This window comes from Vulpes vulpes, chromosome 4, assembly GCF_048418805.1.
Source record: "Vulpes vulpes isolate BD-2025 chromosome 4, VulVul3, whole genome shotgun sequence".
Lineage (NCBI taxonomy): Eukaryota > Metazoa > Chordata > Mammalia > Carnivora > Canidae > Vulpes > Vulpes vulpes.
The window spans coordinates 94,133,627-94,153,895 of NC_132783.1; the positions used below are offsets into that span (position 1 = coordinate 94,133,627).

At 45.7% G+C, this 20,269-nt stretch overlaps 1 protein-coding gene across 17 annotated transcripts in view; it reads right to left on the bottom strand.

The window, feature by feature from the left end:
- Positions 1-20,269, bottom strand: part of MCC (MCC regulator of WNT signaling pathway) — a 349,930-nt gene that overhangs the window by 16,004 nt on the left and 313,657 nt on the right. For 8 of the 17 annotated variants that reach the window (XM_072756471.1, XM_072756472.1, XM_072756475.1 and 5 more), the window contains 3 exons: positions 18,461-18,561; positions 7,879-8,001; positions 1,017-6,322 (listed from right to left, as the gene is read on the bottom strand). In XM_072756471.1, the coding sequence (XP_072612572.1) occupies positions 6,142-6,322; positions 7,879-8,001; positions 18,461-18,561 (405 nt within the window). In that variant the 3' untranslated portion in view covers positions 1,017-6,141. Of the gene's footprint in view, positions 1-1,016; positions 6,323-7,878; positions 8,002-18,460; positions 18,562-20,269 lie in introns of those variants that run through there. The other 9 variants (XR_012001147.1, XR_012001148.1, XR_012001146.1 and 6 more) reach the window with 2 other exon arrangements.

Below are 20,269 nucleotides of genomic sequence, written 5' to 3' on the forward strand. Positions count from 1 at the left end.
TCTCCACCTCAAACCCTTAATAGTTTGGTTATTGCTTTAAACCAAAATGGATTAGATACATACAATCCAATAATTCTTATATTTTTTCTTGAGCCAGGTTTTCCAGATAGAATGCTTGAAGGTCCTTGGATCATGGGAAAAAGTCTTTTCCACTAGAGACCTCCACTATATAATACATTTTATCTAAAATTTTAAGAGGGGGGCAGCCCCGGTGGCTCAGCGGTTTAGCGCTGCCTACTGCCCAGGGCGTGATCCTGGAGACCTGGGATTGAGTCCCACGTCGGGCTCCCTGCATGGAGTCTGCTTCTCCTTCTGCCTGTGTCTCTGCCTCTCTCTCTCTCTCTCTCTCCTCTCTGTGTATTCTCATGAATAAATAAATAAAATCTTAAAAAAAGAAAATTTTAAGAGGGGACCAAGGTATTACACTTTGCTTTCATACTGAGAGCTGACCACATTTCAGGAAAATAGTCTTCGAATAGAAATGTTGCAACGCTCCTTGCCATCTTTCTTGTCGTCAGGTTGACTTTAATAAATAACTTCCCATTCATACCAAATTTTCAAAGGCAGCCAAATAGAAATTGACGATAAACGAGGTTCTTTGACTGTTTTGACCTAATACAGTGTCTTGTAGTCCCCAGCTTTGACTAGGACTTTCAATTTAATGTGAAGTAGCACAGGTTTGACATTTATATGTTCAACTGGATTGCAGAAGGACAGCCTTATTACCATTTAATGAACACAGTTAAAGTACATGGAATTAGAAATATTTATTCAGAATATAAGAATGTAAAATATTATAAATGTCTCTGTATAAATAAATGGAGTTTTTTAAAAAACAATCCTATATCAAATAACACAAAGTAGCTATTTTACAGCTGCTAAAAACTAAAGGCATCTGGAAACATTTAAAGCATACAAGTGAAGAATCTAAAAAATTACAAGGTATAGTACAATGTTAAGGGGCAACTTTAAAATGAGACTTTCAGTACAAACAGAACAATACTGACAAATGCAAACTTAGTCAAATGTGCTTTAATAACTGACAGTACATTCCAGCAAGTTTTTCTTATTCAGGTGGTTTAAAAGGAGCACATTTTCAAATAATAGGAAACTTAAATCTCATGCAAAGTAAATAAATCTTGATGCTATGTCTAGAAACTGATTAGGCATAGAAAAATGAACATGTGTCATCTTTGCATTACATTCAAAGGAAAGCAGATTATTCGGGGCCCTCATTTACTTGGCAGTCCTGACATGAGCACTCAGTAAATTCTGTGAGTTCTACAAGTAGAACACTTCCCACATGGATTTGATTTGCAGAAAGTGCAAGAATGAATGGCACAGCAAGAGCTAACTAATAGCAGGTCACTGGTGTGAACGTGGAGGAATTTTTGTTGGTGGCTTGCTTCATTCTGCTAATCAGTGGATGAGTGATTTGTAGCCACCTTGACTATGGAAAAATCAAGCACTACTAGTCAAGGATCTAGTTACTCAATAGCAGTTGCTGTTATGGGCCAGAATGATTTCTTGTCTTGGTCACATGCAAGAGCTCACTCAGATGCAAGATGGTTGATAAAGAATTTATCTAATATAACTCAATTAAAAAAAATGCAGCCATTGGATGTGAAATGGTCTTCCTCTGTACAGGAATTGGTAAAGCAAGAATGCATGTACACTGCATTTCAGCTTGTATTCTTTTCCATTTTTATATTTTAACAGCCATCTAGTGCTCAGGGATGATACGGAGGCAGCAGCCAGCATTGCATTGATAGTCCTGGTTCCAATTCTAAAAAGTCAATGTTTGGCGGCCTAAGACATGTATCTATTGTTAGAAAGTTCAAGTGTGTGAAAAAGGGAATTTCAGAAGGCCACAGATTGAGCTATCTTCAACCTGGCCAATATAAACACAAAGTTTCAATGAACCAGAATAGGATTTGGATAAACTTCAGTGAGAAATAGGTGTTCGGCAAGTAGAGTCTGTATCATTTCTTGCCAAACTGGCCATTCCATGTAGATAAATAGAAAAATATTTGCTATAGGATTTATTTTGGAGTTAAAAAAAAAAAAGCTACTCTACAAAGCTGTCACTTATGGCAGAAAAAAAAACTTAAAAATGTTACTTATGCTCCCTTCCCTCTCAAAAAACCTTGGCAATCCTATGACTACAGCCTAATTAAATTCAATGCAGAAATTTCACTCATCAGAATTCTCTACCTTTTGGCCTCTACAGACTTTTTAAAGATTTTATTTATTCATGAGAGATAGAGAGGCAGAGACACAGGTAGAGGGAGAAGCAGGCTCCATACAGGGAGCCTGATGTGGGACTCGATCCTAGGACTCCAGGATCATGCCCTGGGTGGAAGGCAGGCGCTAAACTGCTGAGCCACCCAGGCATCCCTCTACAAACTTTCTAACTGTATGTCTTGTTATATCTAGAAATTTGGTACAGCTGTAAACTTAGGATGATCGTTTCGCTTTACATAGTTTCATGGCTGAGACATAACTCCCAGTTAGGTGTTTGTAAATGGTTTAGAAGTTTTAGGGATCTTTAGGAGTTTCATATGTCATTAATCCAAAGTTTTGGGTGTTTTCAGTAGTCCTGATGTCTTTCTCACTACCTAAAACATGAGCGTGATATCCCAGACTCTTGAGGGTTTTAAGATAACTGATAGAAGTAAAAAATAAAAAAATTGCAGGATAACTTTTGTGGTCCATAAGAACACCTTTAGAAGGGAACAGGCAGCTACAGAGATTTTTAATTCATGCCAGTGGCATAGTCCAGGCCAGAAGAGGTAAAACTATGGGTTTTTTTTTTTTTTCTCTCTCCATTTTAAAATAATGTGATCAATATGTAGGTAGGGACTGGGAGATTTTCACATAGTTTTGAGTTCTTAGGATGAGGCCATAGTAAGGACTTTACTACTTTAACAGTTTTCAAAAAGAAATTGCATAGGCTCTAATTTGACTGCCTTTCTGGAGTAGTCAAGGCTCTAATTTAAAGTTCTCTGAGATCCCTGTTAAAGTATTGCTACAGGCTCAGAGGAAGAGTTAGCAACAAGTGCAAGCATCTCAAAGGAGAATTAAGCAATTATGTTTAACTGGTACTTAATTTTTTATTAACATTCCAGTTTCAGGCAGCATGGATATTAACTTCAGAAAGCTGACATGCTTGCAGATAAGAGTGAATCTGAAACAGTTAATTACCTGCATTGGCAATGATGAAATATCTAGTGTACCTCTGGGGCTAGAGCAAGAGAGGGAGGAGGGGCGTGGTAAATCTCAACTGTCTGATCACTTAAGATACTGAATCATAAATAACTTCTGCTCTAAGTCTCAAAGAGGGATCTTACCACCTGCAAGTCCATAGCAGTTTGCAGCTGGTGCAGGTGGTGTTTAGCAGAACATCAGATCCACTGGTTGGCCCACACACTGATGCCACTTCAGCCACAGGCAGAAGTCTCTCTTGCTTATGATTTTTTCCTTAACTTAGCAGTGGGACATAGATTCCAAGGGAACTGTAAAATGGATCCTTTCTTCCCATGCTTGTTTCTCTAAGAGCCAAAGATGGAACAGAGAAGGTAAATTCCTAAAAGGGGTAACCATTGAGGGAAGTAGAAATAAAAACATGGAAGTTTGAAGACTTTTAACCTCAGACAAATTAAATCCATACACTGTTTACCTATGATGGAGAGGTTAATATAAACTTCTATTCAGAAAGAAAAACTCAGCTTAAAAAGTATTCGGGTACCTGCAATTATTTATTTAATCAATGTGGCTTTACTGGGCCCCACAAGTAGCATAAACAAATGCCTGTTGGTTCAGCTTCAACAAGGATCTTGTCTTAGGGAGTATTTGAAAAATACAAGGAAAGGAGTAGCTATTTAATTGCTTTTTAAAATTCCACACGTTTATAAAAGTAACATTCTTTCTGGGGATATGTTTTTACCCAATCACCACATATTTAAAAGTATTACATTGAAGTATAAATTCGAAAGGAGGCCAGGTAGGGTCAGTCATGTTGGGGCTTATAATGGAGGAGCTGAGACCTCCTGAGTCTGGAAGAGTTAGTTACATGACCCTAAAAGGAGGAGTTCTCTTTTAACTTGGACCAAGAATGGTAGATGGAAGTCAGCAGGCAGGATTGTATCCTTGTGTCAGCCACACTTTACAGTGTTCGTGAAAAGAAAAGCCATCTGTTTCGATGCCTGTCCAGTCACAAAAGGGAAAGCCACGAATGTTCCCCACCTTGGACAGAGGGCTATCTCCCCTTGGCAAACTGGAAAAATAGGGAAAAACAACATTTTGTCTTCTGAACCTTTTTTTTTTTTTGCACATAACTTTTTCAGCCACATTTTCCTTATGACAAAATGAAATTTTATCTGAAGTATATAAAAATTGATTTAAAAAAATCAAAAGAACTTTGACTAAATGGTAGATTCATAACAGAAACAGGAGCCTGGGGGCACTTTCACAGTGATCAAAACAGCCAAAAGCTGGTCCTTTCAGACGGTAACTTTTTTTGGTTTGGGGTGATTTTTTTTTTTTTTTTTTTTTTTGTAAGATGGACAGCCTACTGCTGGCCTAAGAAAGAAGGGTGGTTGCTTTTGGGATAGAATTGCTCAAACTGCTCTGCCCTCCTAGGTGGTGGCTGGAGTGGCCTTCACTATAGCAAAGAAGGCTGGTAAACTTGTATCAGGTTGTCTGAAATCAGATCTTCAGCTCATGGACATTGGGACTCTAATGTGGTGACCTGGTCATAAACAAAACTGTCATTTCTGGCATTGGGATATAATTCTCAGGGGACCTTGGGTAGCTCTTCAACTCAGAATGAAAGGCAGGTGGTCCTTTAAAATGTATCCATGTAGGGTAACTACAGAAGAATTGAAAGATGAGGTGGACTAATGAATTTAAGATGGAGAAAGAATTTCAGGAAAAAGAATTCAGGTACTTTGGTCCTGGCCCAGCCCTGCCAGCAGTTTGCTTGAAATTTAATCTGTTCAAGTACCGTATACTAACCACCACTTCAGGGTGGGGGATGGATAAAAGGAGGCCTCAACAACCATTCCTTCACCCCCTGCTCTTTTGGAAGCAAAGTTCAGTAGCAGTCTTTAAATAAGTAGGATCACCTGCAAAACACTTGGTGTCCTGTGTCTTGCCCTTAGAGAAAGAGAGGCAAGTCCAGAGCTACATGTGTACTCATATGGATGAATTTTGATTCCTGCAGAATAGCAATTATGTGGTGCCCTGGGGTGGGCAAAAGTACTAACAATGCTCCTCTGCTCTTGAGGAAACTCCTGATAGAATTTTAGTTCCACCATCTGTATCAATAGGACTATCTCAGCTCTAAGTCTTGGCTTTAATAAGGCTGCACTGGGAGGGAAAATCCGACAGTCAAAAGAAAGTGTCCTTCCCAGCCCTACCTCCACAGTGAGAGGTGAAAGAAGTGCTCATTCTCCCAAACAGAATCGTTCAGCCATAGCCCTGGGGTTGCCTGACCTGTAACTTTAAATGTATCTGGGACTGTAACCCCTATGTACCATCCCCCTGTAATCTCCTTCTCGAAGCACGTCTGAGTGACAGCCTGTCTCTCAGAGCTGGTATGTGGGTCTTGAAAGCCAAATCCTGGTTGCACAGTAAGCAAATCAGCAGTTCCAGAGGCCAAAGACACCTTCTCCCACTCCCACATGTGTGTCTGTGTTTATCCCTGAAGAAAGAAAGGAGAAACTGGGGATGTGAAAGACCAGATCACTACCAAAAGAGAAGAAAAGAATGGACCATCTTATAAAACAAATGCCAAGGGTACCACTGATACACAACCTTCAGAACGGGTAGGAGAGTGACTGCCAGTGCTGAAAGCAAAAGCAAGGCCTACTGAGCATGGCACACAGAGCAGGTATTTACACACTGTCCATGGTCCCAGAAGGGGAGGCACAAGATCCTCTGGGGAGAGTACATGGCATCACCAGGCCACTCATCCCCAGAGCTGAGTCCATGGTACTCTGTTATGCAGGTGCTGACCTACCTGCTAGCCTTCCCTTTTGTCACTCTCCCACCAGGTGCTCTGTCTCCCAGGGCCCTTCTCTCCCCGGTGACCTGCTAGAGTTTGGCTTCCACAGGCAGAGCTTTGTGCCCAACTGCCAATTAAAGTGAAGTCTCATTGGTGTGTGGCCTTGAGTTCTCCTCCTCCAGCAGAGCTATTCTTTGCTTGAGCATCCTCACTTGGGTCTCATGTCTCTCCACCATGGCCATCATCTGAGACTCCAACTTCTTCAGTTTGTTTTGATGCTTCTTCTTTGCTTTTTCATAGGCAGCCACCAGGTTGCTGTGGGGTGGGGGTGGGGGGGAGAGTGGAGAGAAGGAAGAGTCATCTGACTAGTGTTGAGACACTCGCTGTTCTGTCTGCTGGGTAACCAGGTCCAGAGAGGTCATTCGGCCTCTAAAGTAAGAATCTGAAATCGAGTATTCCACACTTGTGGCCATTCACCTGCTGGTTTAACTACAGTTAGTTTCCATGCTAGAGGCTAGTCCCTCATTAGGAAGGGTGTTAACCAACAACTCAGACTAGCCACATCCCAAACTGGATGAAGGCAGCTGAATTCCAGAATTCTGTCATTTAAATAGAAGTAATGAGTCTGTTGTTCATGCGTCAAGTGTAAGTTAGCAGGCATGTTCCTTAAGCCCTGCAGTCTAAGTGACCTCACCTAGGAGGAGTGCGGAGAGACTCTGATGCCTTCTCTTTACACTTTGGGGTGATGGGATTCAGAGCATAGGGCCATAAACTACGGTGCTCACCAAATACAGAATACAAAGTGTCTGAACTGTCTTCCCAAGAGCCTGGCAGTAAGAGAGCAAGAGGTAAGTCCAAGGCTGGGTAAGTCCTAAACCTATTCTGGTCCAAACTAGCACCCCAGTCCCTTCCATGTAGTCAGGTCCTCCCGGTGTGGTCTGAGGACCAACTCCCAGGGATTCCCAAGACCCTCTCAGGGAGAGGCCTCAGACCCCCCTCAGGTCCACATGAAGCTCGGTGTTCCCTTGATTTCAGAATAGTACATTGCCTGTGAAGTGGAGGTGGTAATCTAGCTGCCTTCTGTTAAACCAGACATTAAAGAAATTTGCAAATTGTAAAAACAGTGCCACTTTTCTAATTATCTTTTTGGAAAATAGGTCTTTTTTTTTTTTTTTTTTAAATGAATGCCAGTGTGTTACATGTAATGAATTTATTTATTTATTTATTTTGTAAATGAGTAAAAATTCAGAAAAATTTGTCTCAGTTTTTCATCAACAGATTTCTGGGAACAGAGTTCTTTGAGGTCCTCAGGTTTTCATGAGCTTCCGTAAAGAGATCCAGAGCCCAAAAAACTTGAGCTTGTCTCACAGCAGTGCTCCGTAGTGTTCCATGGGATACTTAACATTCCTCACACAGGGGCATCTGGCTGGCCCAGCTGGTAGAGTACCTCTTGATCTCAGGGTCATGGGTTTGAGCCCCACGATGAGGGCAGAATTTACTTAAAAATAAATTAAAAAATAAATGTTGCTCATATAAAAGTTAAGGAGCTAGTTTTGTTTGGAAAATATTGGCTTAAAGCACAATTTTTTATTTTAATTGTATGACTTCTCAGAACTTTTATTGTATAAATTGTTAAGGGGATTATAGTATGCTGCATTTCCCAAACACATCTGAGGTCCCAAGGACAAGCCTTTACTGAACATTTCTTAGTTTTCTATGAAACACTTTGGGAAATGATGTATTAGGGAAGGCCAGGCTTGCGGGAGGGTGGCAGACTGGTGAGGACTTTCCATTCCCTAGGGATGGCTCTCAGCAATTAAGGAAATACCTTCCCTGGGCCTCCACTGAGAATCCTCAAATGGAGAGTTTACCTGTTGGCCCGCTTTAGGTCATTAACGAACTCCGCTGATTGCTGGTGCCGGATTTCACTGCTCTTGGTGAGTCTTTCCAAGGCGCTCACCAACTCTTGAACTCTGGCCTTCAACTTCTTTTCTCTGTATTGAGGAGAGACGTGGCATGCTTTGAGTAACCCAACAAGATCGGGGCTATTCCCTTTGGAGTGGTGGCAGAGAGGAGGAAGGTTCAGCTTGCCAAGTCAAAAGGCAGGTACTAAAAAGGTACTAGAGGTACCTGGAGGTCCCCCCAGAACCAGAACATCTCAGCACTGCATTCCTGAAGGCTGATTTGAGCACACGTTCTTTAACGGTAAGGGCCCTTTACAGAGCTCAGATCTCAGTATATGTCACAAAGGAACAAGAGACAGAAAGTTGTAGAATGTGGAATCTGAGCCAATCTAGAAGTTCCTTTCTGCCGTGGGAATACCAAATGCTCAGCAACAAGTGCAGCTTGACACAAAACCTCATCTGGGTTCCACACCCCTCTTTGCCAAGTGTGCCAGTAAGCATCTCTTAAATCACTGATTTGAGAAGAGGAGCCTCTGGTCTGGGCGGCCTACCTTGGACAAGTGCCTAGTCAGTGAAATCAACATGATCCTAACTTTGCAAAAACAAAAAACAATAGTGATAGAGCAGAAATTGATACTCTCCTTTTAAAGGTCCTTGGTTCCCCTTTAAAGTACTAAATTAAGGGTGCCTGGGTGGCTCAGTTGGCTAAGCGTCAGCATTTGGCTCAGGTCATGATCCTGGGGTCCTGGGATGGAGTCCTGCATAGGGCTCCTTGCTCAGTGGGGAACCTGCTTCTCCCTCCCCCTCTTGCTATCCCTGTGCACTCTCTGTTAAATACATTTTTTAAAAAATAAAGTACTTAAATTAGATTTGCACTTTGACAGCCTCCCTCCCCCAAGGCTTCAAGTTCCATGGGCTCTTTTTACTCCTGGAATATCCCCAAGTAAGGGGCTTCGGGGTCTGTTACAGGAGGTTTGTAGTGACCAATGGGCTTACTGCCTTCCTTTGATTCCCTCGAGCATAAGACCTCGGCAGGGAAACAGTAACAAGCACCCTCCCTAAAGAGGTCCCCCTGTCCCAGGCACAGTATCCCTGCATAGTCACAGGGCCCTGTGCAGATCTGCTCGCATGCAGCACAATCTCATCTGTTTTATTTAAGCTCAGCAGGCTCCCAAGCTGGCATGTAGTCTCTTACCCAAACGTATCCCCAGTGCTGAGCACCATGCCTGGGTGACAGCAGCTCAGTGACAAGAGTTGTTAAAGCAGCTCCAGCACAACTCCCTGAAGGTATCTGATTCCTTGGAGCATCATGAGAAACCAGATTGATGGAAGAAATAACTCTAAAAATGATTCATGAAAGGCAATCTAGGAGTATCTAGCAAAATAAAAAATGAACATACCCCTTGACGAGGCAATCTGATTTCTAGTTTTTCTTACAGGGTGTGTAGGTGTGTAAAGACACATGAGATTACGTGGGTTTACTTCAGTATTGGTTACAACAGCTGAGAATGGGAATCAATTGGGGGACTGGTTAAATTCCGCAAGATATAATGGTTCTATTGAAATACCTGCAGTCATTTTTAAAAAGCTCAGATCAACATACACTGGCATGGAAGAGCATTTGGTAAACAAGTCAAGGAGGCCAGTTTTGCAAAAACAACTAAAAATCTGAATGTGAATGGCTGAGATACTCTAACAATACACCAGAAAGCTACCCACTATTCAACAATGGGTGACTCCTGGAAAGGGGTGAATGAAGGCTTTCCTTTTCTACTTTCCTCACTTCTGCATTGCTTGAAAAGTGTGAGAGCCAGTCTCGATGGTAACACTTCCTGTAGGAGGGTTGGGGGGGGGGGGGGGGGTGGCCTCCAGGTGGAAGGCTCTCAGGGGTTCAAATGGTTTCGCCCTTCCAGGCTTCTCAAATCTCTTTTACATTTCTGCCTCCAGCTACTATAAGCTCAAGTCAAGCTTTTCAAGCTCGTTAAAGAACTGCAACACAAAAATCTAGCCTTGCTTTTGTGAGGATGGGGGGCCGGGTATGTTTAAATGAAACCTAACAACCAGCTCTGAGTCAGAGGACTCCTGATTCCTAGCATATCCTCCCACCCACTCTAAGGAAGCCAGAGCCAGAGCAGCTGCAGAGGAATTCCTGAGGAATGTGTCTCTCCTGGGCCCGAGCAGCCACCAGGAAATCTCAGATCTGGCTGCATTTCCTGCTGAAATCCAGAGAGGGACTGTTTCCTAGCAGAAGGGAGAAGGGTCTTGGGAGAGTGGTGCCCTACAGACAGCCCCTCTGTTGCTGAGGGAAGGCCAGGAAAACAGGAAGACTTCTCCAGCTTCTCTCTGGCTATAAAGAATGGGGAAGGGGTTTGGGTTCTACGTTTTGTTACTGTTTCGATTCTTTTCTTTCATTCAAAAGTGGATTTAATGATGTAAAGGGGGAAAAAAATGTGAAGGGAATTTAAAGTATCACCATGAACTCAAATTCAGAGCACAAACTGCCCAGAACACCCTTTCCCACTCCCCCAGTTACATCCACACTGCTGCCCCACCTGATGAGAGCACAGAAATCCCAGCCTCACCACAAAACAAAGGGTTCCTTTGCCCAGTACCCAGGCCCCTGGGGGATCAGAGGGAACTTTCTGGACCTGGCAGGCTCTAACGGGGGACCCAACCTGGGAAAGTAGGAGAGGCCCTCAAAGACCCTGCCCAACTCAAACCCCCGCCTCAGGGGAGGGGGCAGACACCCTGGGAGCTGAGAACTGCCCCCCAGAACTCCCTGGGCCTCAGAAAGGAGATGGAAGCACACTTGTTTGTACAGTGTCCAGGACAGAACTAGGGTGCTGATTTATTTTTTTGAAGATTTTATTTATTCATTCATGAGAGACACACAGAATGAGGCAGGCTCCCTGCAGGGAGCCTGATGTGGCACTGGATCCCAGGACCCCAGGATCACAACCTGCGCCAAAGGCAGATGCTCAACCACTGAGCGACCCAGGCATCTCCAGGATGCTTATTTATTTAAGAATATGAAGATGAGGCCAAACCTCAAACCTAAACCTAAAATGTGGGTTACTTTACCTGTTTTCATTCGAGTGAGGCAAACACCTAGAGTATGAGTCTTCCCTCCCAAGTGTTGTTCATGGACTGAAACTAAGCCACTTTGAAGGAACAGTGAAAGGGGATTTTACCTCCATTTTGATCTTTGTACTTTTTAATTAAGGTTTTCTTTCCAGGGCAGCCCGGGTGGCTCAGCGGTTTAGCGCCGCCTTCAGCCTGATCCTGGAGACCCGGGATCGAGTCCCACGTCGGGCTCCCTGCATGGAGCCTGCTTCTCCTCCTGCCTATGTGTCTCTCTCTTTTCTCTTTCTGTGTCTCTCATGAATAAATAAAATCTTAAAAAAAAAAAAAAGTTTTTCTTTCCAGCTCGTTACTTAACTCAGACAAAAGATCAACACGCAAAGCATCCCCTGAGGAACTGAAACTATCCCTCAAAAGCAACGACGGCCCCCATGAGCCAACAAGACCCCAAGACCATGATGGATCAGATCTTTAGTGCACAGTTGTACATCCATCCCCACAGACTTCTGTCCCACCTGTTTCTTATCTAGACCTCGGAGTATTTTCAGCACTTCAGAGGCAGCATTTATGATGTTAGTCCGCTGCCTTCCTAGTGTTGGCCTCACTGAAGTAAATTCCTTTCCTGTTTCACCACTTGTCTCTCTTTGGATTTTCTCAGCGCAAGTGGTAGAACCTGGCCTGTTTGGGGGCCCAGGAGCACTTCTGGGTCCTGGTCAGAGCTCCAGATCCACACCTCCTGGAAGGCAGTCGAGTCATGGTGGCCGAGCACCCAGGATGTGGCTGGCCTGAACTCAGATGTGTGCCAGAAGTATAAATACACACCAGAATTTAAAGGGTTGGATATGAACAAAAAGAATGAAATATTGATTACAGGTTGAAATGATATTTTGGATATACTGGGCAAAACATTTTTATTTTTAAGTTTCAAATGTGGCTACTAGACCACCATTTAAAATTACCCATGTGGCTTGCATTTGTGTCTGGTGTCCTACCACCAGTGGGCAGCGCTGCTCCGGAGCCAGTGCATGGGTGCAGCACAGCACCAAGGGCCCTGGATTCTGCCTCAGCAGGTTTGGGGTGAGGCCCAGAACCACATTTTAAAAAGCACCCAGGTGATTCTATCTACCAAGCAGACCTGGGAAACTGGTTCTGGCAAAGTGTTCTTCACCTGGTGCCATGGATGACCTCCATTCAGTCTCAGGAGGCTCTGGACTTAAACATGAACCAACACGCAGGGGCACACTTTCTGGAAGCCTACCGTTTTCCTCAGCTTGAAGTTAGACGGGAATGAAAATCCAGGTCCCTTTGGAACCTCAACCATTTATGTCCTGTTCCTTCTGGTTTCTAGTTGTGATCTTCTTGGCCTTCAGCCGAGAAGAAGTATAGTTTGTCCAGGTAAGGTAAATAAGGCTAACTCAAGCACTTTCCTGGGCTCCACACAGATAAGAGAGTAAAGCTTACCCCTATGTGTTCCATTTGCCCCTCCACTGTTTTCTGGAGTACCCAGGACGGCATAATCCCATCCTCCCTCCTTGTCCTCTGACTCAGAAACACGCCTGCAGTGGCAGGTGGAAAGTCACTGTGGGGTCACACTGCAAGGTCCCCTGGCACCTGCCTGCGCCTGGAGTGGCGTCTCCGGCTCCACCCAAAGTGATGGTTCTTCCAGGGGCCCAAGGGTCCTGCCAACCTCTCTCTGACCACATTGCCAGCGGGTGGTTTTTCTTTTCAAAGACAGCGCCAGGTAGGGTACTGCCTGGGTGGGGTTCGGCCACAGGGCCCGGGAGGTGCAAGGCAGGGCTCTCTGGCCCCCAGGGAGGCGTATGCTATTACCAAGATGAAAAGGCCAGGGCTGGCCAGTAATGGCAAGCCCGAGCACGGTAGGCAGTGCAGGAGCAAGGGGTCGGGGGCTCAGGGGCGCCTCCCGTGGGGCCATCATCAGGCCAAGCCACGGGGGACACAGCCACACAGCCACAAGGCCCGCAATTGCTCATTAGATACAATTACTCATGGAGGGAGCTGTGGGCACAGGTGACTCCTCTGTCCCTCGCCTCCCACATTTAGCCCTATAGGCTGGTCTCCACTGCCACAGCTCATGAGGTCGCCTGGGACCTTGGGATCTGGGGTGCGGGTCTGTCTGGACCTCACTTCCCTGCCTGCAGGCCTTCAATCCCTGCTGCCTGCATTCCAGCTGCACCAGCATCCCCCCGTCTTCTGCACGGATCCTCCCTGGCTGCCGCCTCGAAACCCCAAGTACTGAGGATGCAGGCGGGGATCGTAATTTGTGTCCTATCCTTTCTTTACTTGCCTCTCTCCATTCCCATTTATGCTCCTAAAAACTCTATGTGCTGGAAGCTTCCAACTCATTATGTCCAGGCCTTCCCTTGGATCTCTGGACTTGTCTATTTGACATCTCAACTTAACAGGCATCTTCTACTTAACCTGCCTGGAGCAGGACCTTCCAGACCATCCTTCCTCCCGTCAGCGACAGCAACACTGCTGCCCAGCTACCCACACTAGTGTTGAGTAAACCCGTCTCCTCCCTTTCCTGGTCCTCCACCTGCCCTCAACAACCCCTGGAGGGCAGTACTACTAGCATTTTGCAGATGCAATTAAGGCCCCAAACAGCTGATTTTAAAATAAGGAGATTATTCTGGGTAGACCTGACCTAGTTAGGTGAGCCCTTAAAAGGCGCTGGGCTCTACTGAGAAGAGATTTAAAGCTGGCAGGGGATCTGATGAGTGGGAAGTTCTCCTTGCTGACTCGCAGGATGGGAGGGGTGGTGAGAAAGGCATGTCAGAGACCTCGTGGGGCCAAGTTCCCACGGGTCAACAACCAGCAAGTAGAGCTTCAGATGAGAACATGGCCCTAAGCAGAGAAGCCAGTCATGCGGTGCCCAGCTTCTGACCCACAGTCACAGGACACTGTAAGCTACTAAATGGGTGTTGTTTTAAGCCACTAAGCTTGTGGTGATTTGTTACACAGCAACAGAACACTAATCCAGGGTAACCATCAGATTTATACCTTACAAAGTCACTTGGTGTGGCTGCAGGACTTCCCCTATTACTGAGGCCTTCTCAGGAGCACACGGATGTGCTTGGGAGTCTCCGGCCTCAAACCAGGTCCCTACACAGCAATCTTCTCTGGCTAGCTTGCCTGTTCTCAACCAACTCCAGTTTGAGTGACTGGTCACCCTGCTGTGAAACATCTCTTCTTGATTCTTGTGTTCTTCCTGCTGGTAGATGTGTCAAGATCTGTCATCGAGGTCTCTGCCTCATGAGTGACTTGCATGCTGGTGCAGGTCTGTGGGCCAGGGAAGGGGGAACGGGAGGCTTCCCATTCTGTCTCTGAACTCTCAGACCCTGCCTCCTGCACTTGCCTGTTCCTGTGTGGGCCAGCTCCCCTCCCAATAGGGCACATCTGGGTCCCCCAGAGCTGGTGTCTCATGACCACACCAGTCAGGTGAGGCCCACTTGCCCCAGATGTCTCCTCGCAGGGATAAGACACACGGCCTCTCTCCAAACAGCAGTGGCTTGTTACTCATCAAAGAGAGAAAAAGATGTCTCTGCAATCCTTTGCCTGACAAGTCGGGCACATTTGGTCCCTGGACAGAGTGGCCACTTTCATGTGTAAAGGCAGCATTTTACAGAATGATCCTGGTGGGCCTGGGACTGAATGCCCCAAGCCGCCTGCAGCAGCAGGGTGGCTGGTCGGTACAGGTGGCCATGGTGGAGCTGGAGCCAGGGCCTGATCTCCTACCAAGTGGGATCCTGCCACATGGATGTAGAATCATCTCAGGTGGTCACCATATCACCAGCCCCCTTCCTTTTTTTTTTTTTTTTTAAGATTTTACTTATTCATGATAGACACAAAGAGAGAGGCAGAGGCGTAGGCAGAGTCTGTGGGACTCAATCCCAAGACCTGGGATCATGCCCTGAGCCAAAGGCAGATGCTCAACCACTGAGCCACCCAAGCGTCCCACCAGCCCCCTTCCCAACTCTTTCTTGTCCTCTAGCACTGAAGAGTCCAGCATCCCTACCTTTTAACCAGTATGCCCCGGGGGCTATGTGTTTAGAGGAAGTTTGCCTTCTGACCCCTGGCAGTTCACTTCCCCTCGGCATCTGGTAGACAGATGAGTGGTCATGTACTAGGCGTGCAAAGGTTCCCATCTGCCCACACCAAGCACACTACAGTGGACTGAGTGTTCAGGTGAGCCCACATGAGCAGGCTCAGCTCATAACCATCTGTAAGCACCTGTGCTAGCATGCGGGGGTCCAGCAGAGAAGGTGAAGGCAAGCAATGTCCCCACTGCTTCCCTATGTGACTACTCAGCCTTGCTGTGCCTGTTCCCATGCCACCCTCATCATACAGAGAACAACACCTGCTCCTCACTGCCTCCCCAGAATATGATGGAGATAAAACAGCCTCTCCTCTCAGCTGTGCTAGGTCCCGAAGGCCGGCTACACAAACACCATGTCACTACAAAGACGACTCATTTCTGAAAATACACTCTCAACTGCATCTTTACAGTTCACTTCCCTGCTGGAAAGGTCATTCATGGAAATAGTAGACTAAGAGCAAGAGAGGGATTTGAGATGAAGAAGGGTTTTGTGGCATGCATCTTGTGCAGAACACAGCAAAGATCAGGTGCCTCAGTAAGAAAACCTGTCCTGTGCAAGCCTGGAAACCTGGTCATCCAGATGGGTTTGATGGTAACACTGGAGCCAGTAAAGTGCAGTAATGTTCATGCAAGTGGAGGGAATGGAATCAGACCAGATGGGAGGCATGCAGTAAATGTGTGATTGTCTGGAGTCCTGGTTTGGTTCCAAGCAGAAGGGAGGGCGTTGCTGGGCTGCAAAGGAGTGGTGGAAGCTGAAGTCCGGCAAAGTAGCCAGCGGGGAGGCTTGCCTGGGACAGGACCATGACCTAGAACCAGCCACCAGGATGCCACAAGGCACCTTCCAGAGGAGTTTCTTCTCCAGAAAAGGCCACTGCTGAGCCTGTTCCCAAAACCCCTCTCCACTCCTGCTCTTTGAAGCCTGGATGCCTGGGCCTACAACTTTGGTGTTTGCAACCATCTTTTTCTAAGGGAGGAACTATTTCTGAAAATACAGGGCAGATTCCTCAACGGACTCCAACCAGTTTGGTAGTGATTTAAGACCTTCCAAGACGTTAGTTTCCACTTGATTTTTAAACATAAAAACACTCAGCTCTCAGGTGTCTGAATTATGTGCCCTCATGAAATGATTATTCTAGTTCCTCAGCTATATTTACAGTATAATGATGTTATTTTTCTTTCTCCTGTAGCCCTGTGGGTTCTTTCTGGGCTCCATCTCTCCGGGACTGGATCAGAAATCCACACCCACCAACTTACTGGAAGCCCGAACTAATGTGGTCTCTCTGTTTCATCGGTGGAATCCCGCATCCTACTTGTGCCAGCAAAGGCCTTGGGGGTTTGGGGAATTTGAAAATCTTCTAGGGAGATTGAGGGGCTTAATTTACTGATACAATATCCAAACAGCTCCCAGTTGGACGTGGGGAGTAGATTTGCATCCAGGTTTCTGGCACAGTCATTAGGGTTTGTTGAGGTATTTTCCCTGGGCTACTTTTCTCTTCCCGCCTCAAACCAAGCAATTACAACTTAACCTCATGGCCAGAGGTGCTGGCAATGTAAAAACAGAGTTATTACAACTTGGAAGGAAAGACACAAAGGGACAGTGAGTAAATCAGGAAGGCAGTGAAGTTCCCCCCACAAGGCAGCCTTCCATCCATCCCCAGCTTAGAGGCCACACTGTAACAAACTGCCCAGCTGCATCAGGAAAGCAGACTGAGTGGCTACTGTAGCTGGCTTCTCCTACCCCAGATCCCCAGAAATAATGGGAAACCCATTTTTAAATATCCTCAAGCATGTCAGGAAAGCAAGGAGTGTTCTTTGTATACCCGAAACCATGAGCAATCATAAAAAATAAAAGGCAGATTTTTATTCTTCTTGAAAAGGGAAACCACAACTCAAGATGCACAGAGAAGAAAGCTGCTATGAAAGGAGGAAGGGGATTCAGAGGTGATCCAACCAAAGGTGCCAGCCATGCAAGCAGGAGGGGACCAGACACTTGGGCCCATATGCATAGAGAGGTTGTCATCAGCCAGCAGGACAGGAAGCCCAAAAGTTGGGCTTATGACCCCAAACCAAAAGTCACAAAACTCAACTCTAAAAAGAACTCACATGTGAGAAAACAGAGTTAATACAGCAAACAGAAGAACATTTTTAGAATATATGTAATAAATATCCTCAGATAGCCTCATCTTGTTAAAAAAAGAGGGATAGATTTCATCACCAAAATGAAAAAACTCAACATAGAAGGTACACACCACAATGGATATAGCTGGGAATGAATTCGTGGGCTGGAAAGATGAGACAAAGAACCTTTCCAGAATAGCTACGTGAGCTCCTATACATTTGAAATGTTAACTGGTTTAATCTGAGATGTGTTGTAAGTGTAAAATACATACCAGATTTGAAGACTTAGGGAAGAAGAAAAATGAGAAGGAAGAAAAACGATCTTATACATCAGTATAAGATACTGTTAGATAGATACATAAGTATAAGATACTGTTTAAAATACAGTATTTTTTTAAAAAATACTGATTATATATTGAAATGGTATTTTGGATACACTGGGTAAATAAAATAAATTAGAGTGGATTTACCACTTTCTTTTTACTTTTTTTTTTTTTTAAGTAGGCTCCATTACTAGCATGGAGCCCAACACAGGGCCCTGAACTCACAACCTAGAGATCAAGACCTGAGCTGAGATGAAGAGTCAGACACTTAACTGACTGAGCCACCCAGTCACCTTCCTTTTACTTTTTGAATTTGACCACTAGAGAATGTGAAATCTCCCAGGTGGCTTACATTCTGTGCCTACTGGACAGCATTACAAAAGGATGGTGGGATGATGCAAATTATGATGGGGGAGACAGATCCGGGTGGGTCAGTGTGTTTCTCCTTGCAGAAGGAAAGGAAGAAGGGAGGGGAAGAAACACTGACACTAGAGGAAAAATGTCCAGGACTCAATAAATACACACATAGGCCTTCTGATTGGGAAGAGCCAGTGATGTTGAAAGGAAGTGTTGCCACCAAGTTGGGTATGAGACAGAAATGACTGTTGGATCATCACCATTTAACACTGTCCTGAAGTTCTAGTCAATGCAAGAGCATGACAGAAAAGCAAAGAGTGAGACATCTTCTACTTGCAGGTGAAACGACTGCCTATATGCTCTCCCCATCACTCCCTTTCAACAAGCCTGGCACCAGCAGGGCCTCTTCTTCATGTTGATCCTCCCAGGCCTGGGGAAAAGTAGAGCATATCAACCCCTGCTCCTTCCCTGTGATGACCCACAAAGAGCTGACATGGGCAGCCAAGAGAAGTGGGAATGCATTGCTCACCAGGGCCGCGGGACTGGTGCTTACCTACGGATGGCGCTGGCGAACTCCGCAGGCAGCTCGCTGTCGCTACACGTTGTCCTCAGTTCAGCCAATGACAGAGCTGGAGAGGCAGCATCAGCACATTCCTGTGGACAGCAGACACATTCTGGTTAGCCCTGGAGCCAAGCCTGAGTGCACCTTGGAAGCGTAAGACAGCTCTGCTCCACTTATCAGGACTTTTGTAGGCCGGCTGGTGGGTAATAGGGACTCCCAGTATGCTCTGAGCACTCCACACATGTCCTCCCTGACTTGATCATCATGGTGACCCTTTGAGGCAAATACTATCATTATCCCCATTTACTAAGGAGAAAACTAAGGCACAGAGTAGTTATGTTGCCCCAAGTCATCAGCTAGGACATGGTGGAACCAGGATTCAAACCCAACTCAGAGGGCTACAGATCTGTGCTCTTCACCACTGGGTTAAGCTTGTGATTCATAAAAGACAAGTAGGAAATACACCTGAGTGTCTTTGTCCCTTCCCCCCACCCACTTCTTGGGAGAAGATCAATCTTTTCTAGATTTAGGAGCTTTAGTGGGTTCAGTGTAATCTTCTAGAAAACCCAGGAAAAAGGGAAGAAAACAGATGTGCACCCTCTGTGTGTGGATTTTTTAAAAGAGAGAGAAGAGAAAGAGAGACTGGGGAGGGTGGGGTGGGTGGGGTAGTGGGGCAGAGGGAGGAGGAGGAGGGGCAGGGGGGAGGGAGAGAGAGAATCTCAAGCAGGCTCTACACCCCATGTGGAGCCTGATGCAGGGCTTCAAACAGAGCTCCATCTCATGACCCTGAGATCATGACCTGAGCCCAAACCAAGAGTTGGAGGCTTTAACTGAGTCTCAGAAGACTCCATTTTTTTTTTTTTAATTGAAGTAATTATACTTGTAACTTGACAAGTTACATTCATTTCAGTTGTGATCCCACTCACATCTAACCTTGGACAGGAATTTTGATGTCATCTAAACCCAATCATTTCATTTTATAGATGAGGAAGTGTCAGAGCCAGAACTCTTAAATCCTTTTTTTTTTTAAACAAGGAGATTTTTTTAAAAGATTTTATTTGTTTATTCATGAAAGACAGCGAGAGAGAGAGAGAGAGAGAGGCGGAGACATAGGCAGAGGGAGAAGCAGGCTCCATGCAGGGAGCCCAACATGGAACTCGATCCCGGGGCTTCAGGATCACACCTTGGGCCAAAGGCAGGCACTAAACCGCTGAGCCATCCAGGCATCCCAGAACTCTTAAATCCTAAACTGAATCCGGACTACTCATAAAGCAACCATCATCACCATTGGAGCACTCTACTTTCCCCGTCTGTGCAGACAGAGGGCAATGGCTGTGCTGCATAATCCAGTGGCCCAAAGGGTGCTCATCTGACCACTTGCCCAGCAAACATGTGCTGAGATCTTCAACAACCCAGGCTTGAGAATAAAAAGCTTGTGGTCCATCGCAGAAGATGGAATATAAACAGAAAGTTGTATCTCGATGGGATTAGAACCACAAGGAAGTATAAAGTGAGTGCCAGAAGGCCAGATGACAGGAGGTCACAGGGTCTCCCTCAGCCCACTCTGGTACAGGAGGACTACACCCAGGGCTCTATGCAGCAGCACTGCCAGCCTCTGCACACCTCTCTCTGCTGTGTCCTCTGTCTACACTCCCCACCCTTCTCTGTCTTGGTCCTGCAGACCTAAGCCTCTTCCACAGGTCCCTGGCATCTGTTTTGACCCTAATGCCCTCTCTCTTTTCTTTATGCATCAGCTCCCATATGATGTTAACATTTCATAAGAGTCCTTAAAGGGCGGCT